Source organism: Plectropomus leopardus, chromosome 12, assembly GCF_008729295.1.
Source record: "Plectropomus leopardus isolate mb chromosome 12, YSFRI_Pleo_2.0, whole genome shotgun sequence".
Lineage (NCBI taxonomy): Eukaryota > Metazoa > Chordata > Actinopteri > Perciformes > Serranidae > Plectropomus > Plectropomus leopardus.
Window position 1 is genome coordinate 5,855,099 of NC_056474.1, and position 11,862 is coordinate 5,866,960.

The window sequence follows — 11,862 nt, forward strand, 5'->3', positions numbered from 1 at the left end:
GGTTAATTTACCCATGAATTAAATTTTTTATGAACTGTGTAATTGCTGCATCTCTGACCTGTCACCTCAGAGCAGTCCACACAGTCATTCAAATCATCACATACAAAGAAACAGTTCTGAATGTAATCACACATAAGCAATAACACACTCAGAAAATGCCTGGGGATGCTGAAAAACTGACAAATGGAGTACATAATCCTAAAAATAATGTAGTGTACAGTAACAAGATTGTACCCCTGAATTTCCAGTAAAAATCAAGTTGTGTGATTACTCATAAATACATTCATTAAAACAGTTTAGTATCGCACATTTTTTGTGTGACAATATTGCCTCGTTACTGGGACACTAAGTATCTATTTTTTTAATTTGACAAATAAAAATTTATCTTTTGGTAGCCTACTAGAATAATATAGTCAAATCATTTTTTTCATACCACTAGATACACATGCTGCAATAAAAATGAGTTAGATAAACAGACTGGAAACTCTGGCCATGGTTGTCGCCGGCGCAGAGGTATAAAACGAGAGGAAGTATTATGCCCACTGTAATGAAACACCAGAGATGCAAGAAAGACTTTCATAGCAACAAGGAACTTAGTATCATACTGTAGTACGATCATACTACAGTATGATACTGCAGCTACGTTATTGTGTTAAAAACGTTTGTTTACTGAAAGACCGCAAGTCAGCTACAGTACATAACGACAGAAAAAAGTCACACCCATGTCAACACCTTCACTCCATTGTATTTAATTCAGATCGGTCATTATGAGAACAGTGAAGCAGGAAAGACCTACCATGTGTACCGTCACTATTAATTAGGATTAAGAGCTTAGAATTTTATTGTAAAACCCTATATCATCTGTAAATCACGGCAGTAGAAACATGGAAACAAACGGGTAAAGTCTGCAATATTAGCACAATCTATTTTTACCAAAAGTTGAGGTTGAAACCTGCATCACTTCAAGTCACAAATAATTTCATTTAGCCATTATTCAATAAAATAAGCACACCAACAGGGATCTAACGCACACATCGAAACTGAAGAAAAATCCCCAAAACATATTTTACTCTCACCATCATCACTATACTGTAATGCCTCAATTGTACCAATATACAGAAAAAACACCTTTTCAGTACTCCAATTTTAAAAGCATCAAAGGGAGACATTATATCAGAAATACAAAATGCTCTGTGAGTAGTTACTTCTGTTTAAACCACAAGAAGCACAGGTCTTGTGCCAGAGGGTAAAAATCAACTTAAGATTATTCATAAAAGAGGAAATCCCTTCTCTGCTACAGCTTTGGCGTCTAGATGTCGGACTGGCCCAGGTTGACTTTGGAGGGGAGCGGCCCGGCTTCTTCTTCTTCTGGGCCTTTGGAGGTAATGATCAGCAGGGAGGACGCTGGATATGGAGTCAGTTTCTGTTCCTTGACGTACTCCCTGTCCCCATAGATGCTCAATTTCTGATGGAAAAAAAAGAAACCTTTGAAATATTGTTTTGGGTTTTAACATTTTAGACATTGCTGACATGTATGAGACATTTAAAACCCGTCTTATTAAGACCCATCTCTTTACATTAGCCTTTTAAACATCATGATGAAGGCATACCCAACCACACTGCCTGGCTCTACCTGTATTTTATATCAATTTATTTTGTCTTAATTTCATTTTATTTTGTTGTTTGTGCAATGCTATGTTTGTGTTACAATTTTATCATATTGTATGTTCTTGTTGACTTGACTTTTCTTCTATTTATGGCTGTTTTGATCAGTGATGCACGATAATGATTATTTCAACCGATATTGATATTTTACAGCTTCTCATGGCCGTCAAGATATAAATGACCGATAATTTCTTTTTTTGTTTGTTTTTCATTACATAAGGGTATGATAGGCTGAGATGTGATGAGTACAGATTAATTAAAGTTGTTAGAGTGGAACATTCAGGAAGCAGCACAGCTACACAACAGTCCCGAAGTAACGCTTTGTTCTCATCTCTGCATATTTACATGTTATCTGCTTGTTGTTGGAAGGAATCAAACATCAGATATCAATTTATTCTTTCAGCATAACCAAGCTCGAAACTCACTGCATCTGAACTCAAACCGTGTCCAGCATGTCCTCTTATCATGTCCTCTCATCATGTCTTCGTCACACACACACACACACACAGAGCAGAAGGAGGCAGCCGCTTACACCAGTGTTCAGCGTTTACTGTAAGCCAAGAGTATGCTAATAAATGACAGTATCAGGGCTGGACTAGATATTTTAGTGCTCTAGAAGAGATTCTGAGACACCGGCGCAGCAGATATTCGGAGACACCGGCGGGGACACCGGCGGAGAATGAGAGAAGAGCAGAACTTAGTGTCATACTGTAGTACGACACAGCAGTTATGTTCTTGTGACACTTTCATAATTTTTGAAGCCAAAGTGCAATCGCCAGAAGTAAGAAGCTAATATTAGGACATAAATGAACTACACGACTGTCACATCCCAGCATAACGAGGCTGTAAAGCTGTGTTCAGCGTGATGATGTTCTGTAGTCTCATTTAGCCACTTGTTAGCATCCGCCTTTTTAAAACACATAAAAGCTTTAAAGTTAATGAGAGGGGTATTAACTGACATATTTTATGTCACAGAACAAAGCATGAAAGTCTCTTCAGCTTGTTTTAACCAAAGACCTTATTTTACACATCCAAAAACTCACTCACTTTGAAATGAGGGAACAGGAGGTACTGAAATGCTCACTCATTTCTGGCTTTTAGGACTAATTCCTGAGGTACTTTAGTGAAAGAAGTATCAAATATTGATATTTTTAAAGTTATTTTATCAAAGTTAGAAATTCTAGTATTGTGAGGACACTAGTCTAAAGGTTACTAAATGTTAGATCTTGTTTGTTTAATTTGTGCAATAAGAAGATAGTTGATATGGAAGTCCAGGAGAATTACAGACCAAGGGGGGGAGCAAGTTAACACCTGGGGCAGCTTTTGTAGCCTGGAAGTCCCAGGTGAGCTTAATCAAGGCAACGACCCTCCCACGTCAGCCAACAGGCTGATTGTTGACCAGGTCACCCTCCAAAACAGAGGGAGGGGCGTCAGATTCTTCTCATCAAACTACCCGCAAGAAAGTGAATATGTGCATTTCCCAAAATGTCAAACTATTGTGTTAACGTCTTCAGGTCACACACATTATGAGCAGCTACCCCAAAAAAGCAATCAATCATTGGGAGCAGAAAAATAAAACTACACAACCCTTATATTACACCGTGTTAACTCAAGTGCCAGGTATTGTTAGAAAAAGCAGAACGTACCTCAGCAGGTACGTACTGGTCTACAGCGGTCGCCACAGTGGCACAGCAGATCCAGATCAGCACCAGCACAGACAGGATCAGAGTTGTGGTGAGGATCCACCCTGGTAGCCATGGGTTCCTGAGGAGGAAAGCACAAATAGTAAAAAGTCTGCGTGGCTGGTACTGTTAATGTCACGCTCTACGAAGCAAGTTAAACAATTTAACTCCCTCGACAACGTAGACAAATATGTGCTAACCAACCTTGAAAGACAGCTGAAGAGGTTGTATTCATCATCGAAGCTGCGGTCTCCGGTCAGATCTCTGTCCCTCTCCTGGATTAAAGTGCGATGGTATTCTTTGTAAACTGGGCTCAATCCAGGGACTTAAAATGAGAAATAAAAGTCACTGACATGCACAGATTTAACCTGTTTATGTCCCTGAGTGTATTACAAGAATTATGATTTTTTAGAATGTAGATTAAGAAGGAAATAGATGGCATTATTCTCTCTCTCTCTCTAATCTTTTCATTGATTTTACACCTGTATTAAGACATTGAGCAAAGGCATATATAAGATGGCAGTGTAAACTGTTCTCTGGCTGACATATAAGGCTTACAACAAGAACATGAAACAAACAAGTTCTGTTAACTCATTCCCTAATCTCCCATTTGCAGATATCCCACCCGCTGTCATTCCACATCCTTCTCACTGGTTACAGACTTCAAATATTTTAAGAGCAAAAATAAACAAATAAGGAAAATATAAAACTAAGTAAGGAAATATATAATTAAATAGTTCATATAAAACAAGATATAAAAGGACAAGTAAATAAATAGATAAAATATTATTATATATAATAAATTTATATAATTCTAAGTTTTCTTGTTAATAAATTCCACATAAAAACCAAAATCATGGATATGTTGGGTTTGTCTTTCAATATTTTCTATTTCATTACCCCGTGGCACTGAAAACTGCATGCCAGATGGTCAAATAGCTTTGTCAAATTGCATTTCCTGGAACAGCTGGACACAGTTGTTTTTTAAGCAAATCTTACTTATAGTAGAAGACTAAAAAAAGCTTTTCTAAAAAAGTTGTGCGCATGTTGCTATATTTTTAGGCCTTTACATTAAAAACTTCATCCTTTGTTTAAAAAAAATTGAACAGAGGACTTACAGCTCTTCTGTGGCTCCTCCTTGTCTTTTTCCTCCTCAAACTGGGAGAAAAACCTGACTTGTGGTTCAGTCTGTGAAACAGAATCAGATTTTTACAGTGTACTTCATGATATTTGCACAGGATGAACTGTGTTGTTGCATACAGATTATCTGATTAGATCGCCCAATTTTTCACTTGGTACGATACCTGGAAGATGACAACTTTGCCATCATCGGCCTGGAGGTAGAACGTCCAAGTGGAAGTGATGAAGCTGTGGGCCTGACTCATCATATCCTCCCAGAACCCCCGGACCAGAGTCAGGGGGTACAGCAGGTGAATCCTCGGCATCATGGCCTCCAACTGGGAAAACAAAAATCAATATTGAGTGTGCTGTTTTTTATTAAGACATCTGCATATAAACACAGACCACTGATACCCCTTTTCCATCAGCATCGAACCGTTCTGTAGTGGTTTCCGCACCAAATTTCAAACCAATCAGAGCATTTCCACCAAAAACAAATTGCTTCAGAACCTGGAAAGCTGGTTCACAGCTGGAAAAACAAAATAGCAGGTTCTTCTTGACCTGACTGTTAAGACATCAGCCGTCGAGTCATATATAAATGCTTGTAAAGAGAGGATGGAGAGATCAAGTGAGAAATCGTCACACAAAAACAGCTTGTGCACTTGTGTCATTAATCGCTGGTTCATGCTTGTTATTTTTTTCTTCAATTAATAAAAACATCCGTAATAACAGAACAAAAGTTTGCAAGTAATCAATTTGATCTGTGATTTTAGCTACTACTCTTCATTACTGTGTGCATTGCCCGCCGTTGATGACACATCTGTGATTACATTTTTTTTTTAATCAAAACTGGTGGTAACACAAGTTGGTTCACTTGCACCAAGTTTTCCAGAATCCTGAACGGAACCACTTCAAGAACCAGAACTAATTTGGTGAAAAAAGGGGTTTGAGTGATTGTTACATACTTATACCTGCTCATGCCGTTGCTCAGCAAAAGGAAGCTGATTTTGGCAGCCCAGGTTGCATGCATACTGCTCATCAGAATGGGTGTAGGCTTCACGACAGGCTGTGGAAGTTTTGAGGTGATGAGAGGTTAACAGGTGGTAAAACAGGCTTACAAACAGGAAAAAAAGAGACACTGAGAACCACTTATATGGAGCTGGGTGTGTAAATACAGTACCGTGCAAATGTTGTTTAAGCAAAGTTGTTGTAAGGAAGTCTGAACAAAACGGCTCCTTCAGACTGATGTCAATATTGATGTGAAACATGGAATCGTACAACCATAACAAAGGTGGCTCAAACAATATTGAGCTTTGGACATGTCTCGAATGCAACCTGGTATAAAAACACCAGGAGCCATATTCACAAACATCCTGAGAAAACTCTGAGAGCTTCTAACTTAGCCTAATAAATTCTGACAGGGAGTCCTAGCTTAGGAGTGATTTAGAAAAGGTCTCAGAGCAACTCTGAACTGGAAAGAGACAAACTTTCAACTTAGTGAGGAAGTGTGGTTGACCCTATTGACAGGTATGACACATTGTTTTAACAGATGTGATTGGTTGTCACAGACATCTTTTTGTGGGCCTGCGAGGTGCAGACACCCAGTGGAAATGAAACGAACTGTGTCACAGTATGAGACTGTGAAAGCACTGCTTGTGCAATCACACATCGCATTTTTCCAGATGCCGAACATCAAGTGGTGTGATTTCTTTTTTTCTGGCATTATACCGTTACTGCGTCGAGTGGGCGATTGAGTGCATTTCTACTGAGTTTGACTGCAAACATTATCCTTGCACCATCTAATATGTGGCATTACATTTACTCACTGTCAACCAGTGTTTGGAAATATTTCTCCCACCTCTTTGTCTTTGCCACCATTTTCTGCTCTGCTTGAGGACTAAGATTATTTATAAATAACTTTTATCTTTACCCAGACCTAGTCATAATTTTAAGGGGAAATTCTTGAGAATTTCAAAATTATATGAATTTTCTTAAAATTTCATCACTAGGGGCAACTTTTGGTACTAGGAAGCTTTGTGAATATGGCCCCATAAGATTAATATTGTAAATCTCATATTGTCTGCCCGAGGGAGTTCAAGACCTGTTAAATGGAAAGGGAGGTCACACCAAATACTTGCAACTTTACCCTTTAAGAGGTGTTTTATTTTGCTATATTTGCATTTTTAATAGGGGCTGACAGATTGTCTGCCTGGCCAATTATCGGTGCTGATGTGTGGCATTTTGACAATTAACTGTATCTGCGTTTTTTCTCATGATAGCCAGTAAAATTAAATTATTTAAAAGGAGCAAAGAAAGCATTACCATGGGACAAACTTTTACTTTGTTAAACCTTAGGGAGCTATCTTTATTTACTCATTCATCCATTCATTGTCCATAACTGCTTGTCCTCGTAAGGGTCGCAGGGGGGCTGGAGCCTATCTCAGCTGTCATCGGGTGAGAGATAATGTATTTATTCGTTTTAATTTTATCTTGACTTTATTAAAAAAAAATGCTGGGAACTTGCTGTATTTGATATAGAAAGTTTTGACAAAACATTTGCTAAAGGCATTTAAACATTGTTTTGAGTTGGAGTTTTTCTAAATGTTGACAGAAAGATTTTAATCTTTGTTGTAAATGCATATCGGTTCCAAATATCGGTTGTCGGTCTCATTAGTTACTAATAATCGGTATCGACCCTGAAAAACCAATATCAGTCGACCGCTACTTTATAATACTGTGTACATATTATTGTATGTTTTGGTTGTATTACAGTAAATACTTATGCATGATCATTATAATTTTGCTAAAATAAGGTGGCCTAAGACGTTTGCACAGCACTGTATGTGGGCTGATTACATATTATGCAGGACCAACTGTTTATAGCTTTACAGCAGGTGATAAGTTATAACATAGAGGCCTGGGCAGCGTACACTCGTATTATAAAATAGGTCAAAGGCTCAGCGCATGGCTTACTTGATTCACAATCAGATTTGGTCTGATTCAGGTCGTCGTTGTCACGAACAAACTGACAAATGGAGAAGAGACGGCAGCCTCTCTGGCAGGCGTACAGTTCCTCCTCCTACAAAACAAACCACAGGACCAGACGACAAACAACCACCGTGAAACATGACGCACTTTCAACTTTTCATAACTCACTATCCTTCACAAACAACATTTAACTAAACAAAACGCGAATCACATATTTAATTACACAGGCCCACTTTTGATTAGTTACCAAACGTTAGCTAGCAGACGTTACTTTACCCCATCGAGATGAGTACTCACCCGAGGATACGTGTGCAAACTATATGTCATTTCACATGACTTGTGGCAGGATGCCGTGTTTCCTAACACGCTGTCGAACACATCTGAAGATGCTGATGAGCTCGCAAGGAGCACAAAAAGTCCAGACATACAGACAAAGCAGGAAAGAGTCCCCATTTTGTCTGCGAAAACCTAAACAAACAACACGCTCCTCTTCCTCCTCCTCCTTAATCGGCCTAGTATCTCGCGAGAATTCCACCTCACGCGAGATCCGTAATGTTTTGATATGTTTAAGTTTTCCTCGTAAATTCTTCACTTTTTGTAGATCATCGCTTAACAGTGTGAAAAATTATAGATATGGTTTAGTTACTCTGACAGCTCTGTTTTTGTTTTATTAGTTTTTTATTAGTGTGTTTAATTTTTATATATTTTGCCCTATTTCTAACATTTTGTAGAAACTTTGTTTTAAGTTATTTAATGAACAAGACTTGAAAATGTGCCCTGTTTGTTTGTACTTATAAAGTTCAGTAACGAATAAAAAATGCCAAACATACCAACATTTAAGTTAATAAATGAATAAACAGTGTGAAGATGCTTTTAAAAAAAAAAATTAAAAAAAATTCAGAGCTAAACATTTCTTAAAATTAACCCATGTGGAAATAAATTATAGTAGCATTTAGGGTGTTTTTGATTTCCTGTGTCACACTTTTTAATGCACAATTGCATGTGTACTACTTCGTGTTGTCTGTTTAGGTTTTACTAATAAACTGATTTTAAAAAATGCATTGGTATATAAAGGAAATAAAGGAGCGTTAAAAGGAACCCACAAAATGAATTGAAGACAGACTTTTTTGATGTAAGAAAAAAGATGTAAAAATAACTTACAGTAAATACTATCTATCACTGTGAGAATAAAAATAATGAAACTACACCAATGGGTTGTTTAATTTAATTTTGTAAATTATTATTCATAATTTATTGTGCTGTATTTGTTCAAATTACTTTAATTTCATGAATTTTGTATCGTGTGCTCTCCGATAGATTACACACTTAAACTTTTTTTCTCACCTTGAAATATCTGGTCCTTTCAATTATTTCCGAATGACCCTGAAGGCAACATTAGTAGGTACTGTTTACCATAGCCCTTTAGCTGCAGCTAGCCCTGCAACATAGGTTTATCACAGTCATTTGTAGTTATAAAAGCAACTATTAATTAGTGGAGTACGGACGAATTACTTAGACCAAGCTAGCGATGCGTTTAATATGTTGATATCGAAAGAAAATCACAGTTAGCTGGGTTACAGGAACCGGTTAGCTAAGTGCTAATCCGAGGTAGCATTGCACTGGTGATCTCTGGACCCTGAATCCCCTTTTTAGATCAAAACTTACCTTTAATTACGTTTTATTTTTAAACTAACCAGTCTACAAGATTGGCTGCTGCTTTTTACGTAAAAATGGACAAGTTTGTAGTGCGTCTTCCCAAGGGAGAAACACCTAAAAAATCAAAAGGCACCGAAAAGGTTTACAGACAAACTACAATTGAGTCTTTACGGGTGAGTTATCAGACCTACATGTGATCAGGCAAAGTCAGTGTTATTGTGTGGCAGATGAACATTCATTGGGTTTTTTATTTTTTACAGAGGGTGGTTGTGATTGAGGACATCATGCGCTATAAATCCATGTTGGAGCTGCCAGATCAGAGCAAAGACAACCTGCTGACCGCCTTAACAGAGCTGAACAAGAAGATCCCGTCCAGAGAGGTGCTCAAGTCCACCAAGATAGGTAAAAAAACTAATGCTGAGATGTTCATTTCACAATTTGTTGATATGCAAAGCACTGTTGATTTCAAATGCATAAAAACATAATGTGCAGTAGCAGAAAGTTTACATTTCATTTATTTATTTACTTATTCATTTTATTTTATTTTCAATGCAGTGAAAACAGAATAAGTGGAAAAAAGAGCAATGATATAGGAACAGAGAGACATACAATGACATTTACAATGAAACACAAACAAAAGACAGTGAAACAAAACAATACAAAACAAAACAGGCAATACAGCACAAGCTTTAACAATGGGTATTGGGAATGTGTTAAAAAAAACAAAAAGAAAACCCAGAGATATATCAAAAACATGTATGCAGATGGATTTCCAGTTGTGTAAAAATCCTGTTTTAAGAAAGAAAACATATGCTAATTCCATTAGGGACACTATCACAAGCAACGTTGCTGCAAATCATTGACATATCTCAGGCTGTGATTATATATATCAAAAAGTGGCATCGTGACAAAAACCTGGTATTTAAAGGGTTAAAATTCAGAAATGATATGATATGATTATGATAAGGGCATATTACGACTGGCAGATTTTGAAAAGCGCATTTTGTCTGCAGAGTGATTGAAACATGTAATATTAAAGCGGGCCCCAAGGGATATTATTATTATTATTATTATTATTATTATTATTTAATATTATTATTATTATTAACAAAATAGCAGGGTTTAAAAAAACAAATTCTATCTTTATTCTTTTTAGCCTTGTCATTGTCTGAATTAAATTTCTCTGTCCCTTTAAGAGAGTATTCTTCGTATCAGCAGCGCCACTGCTCAAAAGAGTAAACAGCTACCAAAATTCTTTTCCCTCACACATGCCAGGCCCTTTATCAGGTTCACACATTTACACGAATGACTTCAACACATTATGAAAACCTCTCTTTCTCCTAAGGTCACACTGTCAACAAAATGCGGAAGCATCTGGACCCCGAGGTGAGTTCAATGGCAGCAAAGGTTTACACAGACTGGAGGACATTCATCGAGGAGAATTCCAATAAGCCGTCTATTGAAGTGCGCTCCGACAAACAGTCTGAAGGACTCAGGAGCAACGCTAGAAGACTAATGTCTGAGGCCCTGGAGGTCAAGGTGAGACAGAGCCTCTCACTGAAGTCCAATATAATGTGTTTTCCTTCTGTTCAATCCACTTCTAATTTGCATTCTGCATTACATTTGCATTACATTTGTTCTGATGTTTTGGTGATATAAATGGATGGTTAAGTCACAGTGTGTGATACATTTTATGAATGAATAAAACATAGCATGAGATATATTTTCATTTTTGTATGGCATCAGAGATTAAACTCATCAAATTATTTGCAGTTTAATAGCCCTTTATTAAACAGACAATGCGCTGAAGGGCCGCTACGAAGTCCCTTCCTCATGCTGTCTTTTTTAATTTAACGACAAACGTATCATGCCATTAGGGTGTGTGATTTTAGATGGCATGCCAGTGTCACGGAATCAAAAGGCATGACAGGCATGACATTTAACATAACAGTGTTGGCCTCTAGTGTGACATATAATATACACATTAGTCATGTTTTCTAAACAATAACAGTGGCATAACATGGCAATAACAATCATTTACTGTCCCTGTTATATGGTGGCCCATTTTGTCTTGGAGGGTAAGGAGCTCCCAGACCTCATTGTCTTCCCAATTTGTGGACATTTCTGGCCGCTGCTCTTCTTAAAATTAGCTGCTAACTACCACTATCTGCTTTTTTAAATCTCCTGCAGTGTGTCACACACATAACATGTCATCAAAATGTCACAACCTGCCGCCCCTCACCCGGCACTGCCAGCTGTCACATTTCTACAGACACTTTCAAAGCTGTTTCTACCTCCCAACCAAATACCTGTTCAAAAAATTGACTTTGAGAAGAGACAACCGGAGATGCTGAAAAGCGAACATAAGTTGACATATTTTTGTTTGCTTATGTATTTGTGCTCTTCTTGTCTTATCTGATCGGCAGGAGGATTCTGGTCTTATCGACAACATTGAGAGAGAAGTGTTTCACCAGAGCTCCCGGTTAGTCAGCAGCTCATACAGACGGACGGTTAGAGCGCTGGTGTTTGCCTTCAAACACAACCCGGATATCAGAATTCAAGTGAAGGACAACACAATATCAGTCAACCAGCTGGTTTCTAAATACAAGAAATAACTGATAAGGGAATCGGGCTGAGCCCCCGACAAGTTTTTTAAACTTTTTTTCAATTTTTCCTTGTCATTTTCTTTATTTTTTTGCAAAGAAGATACAAAATACTTTTACATTTTGTGGCACATCAGCAGCCTTACACT

General features: G+C 37.6%; 2 protein-coding genes across 3 annotated transcripts; one reads left to right on the forward strand and one right to left on the reverse strand.

Annotated features, from left to right (window-relative positions):
* Positions 1-725: 725 nt before the first annotated feature.
* tmem59 (transmembrane protein 59) lies at positions 726-7,956 on the reverse strand. The gene is made up of 8 exons (XM_042498022.1): positions 7,752-7,956; positions 7,440-7,545; positions 5,438-5,532; positions 4,652-4,804; positions 4,466-4,535; positions 3,552-3,672; positions 3,312-3,429; positions 726-1,465 (listed from the first exon to the last, which is right to left on the reverse strand). The coding sequence occupies exons 1-8, from the start codon at positions 7,905-7,907 to the stop codon at positions 1,310-1,312; spliced, it is 975 nt and encodes a 324-aa protein (XP_042353956.1). The 5' UTR covers positions 7,908-7,956; the 3' UTR covers positions 726-1,309.
* Positions 7,957-8,849: 893 nt separating this feature from the next.
* On the forward strand, positions 8,850-11,822 carry tceanc2 (transcription elongation factor A (SII) N-terminal and central domain containing 2). 2 transcript variants are annotated; one of them, XM_042498059.1, is made up of 5 exons: positions 8,850-9,283; positions 9,371-9,512; positions 10,456-10,649; positions 11,537-11,572; positions 11,633-11,822. In XM_042498059.1, exons 1-5 carry the CDS (start codon positions 9,185-9,187, stop codon positions 11,723-11,725), a joined length of 564 nt encoding a protein of 187 aa, XP_042353993.1. In that variant the 5' UTR covers positions 8,850-9,184; the 3' UTR covers positions 11,726-11,822. The 2 variants fall into 2 exon arrangements, with proteins under 2 accessions (XP_042353993.1, XP_042353992.1); XM_042498058.1 differs by having other exon boundaries at positions 11,537-11,821.
* The last annotated feature ends 40 nt before the right edge of the window (positions 11,823-11,862 follow it).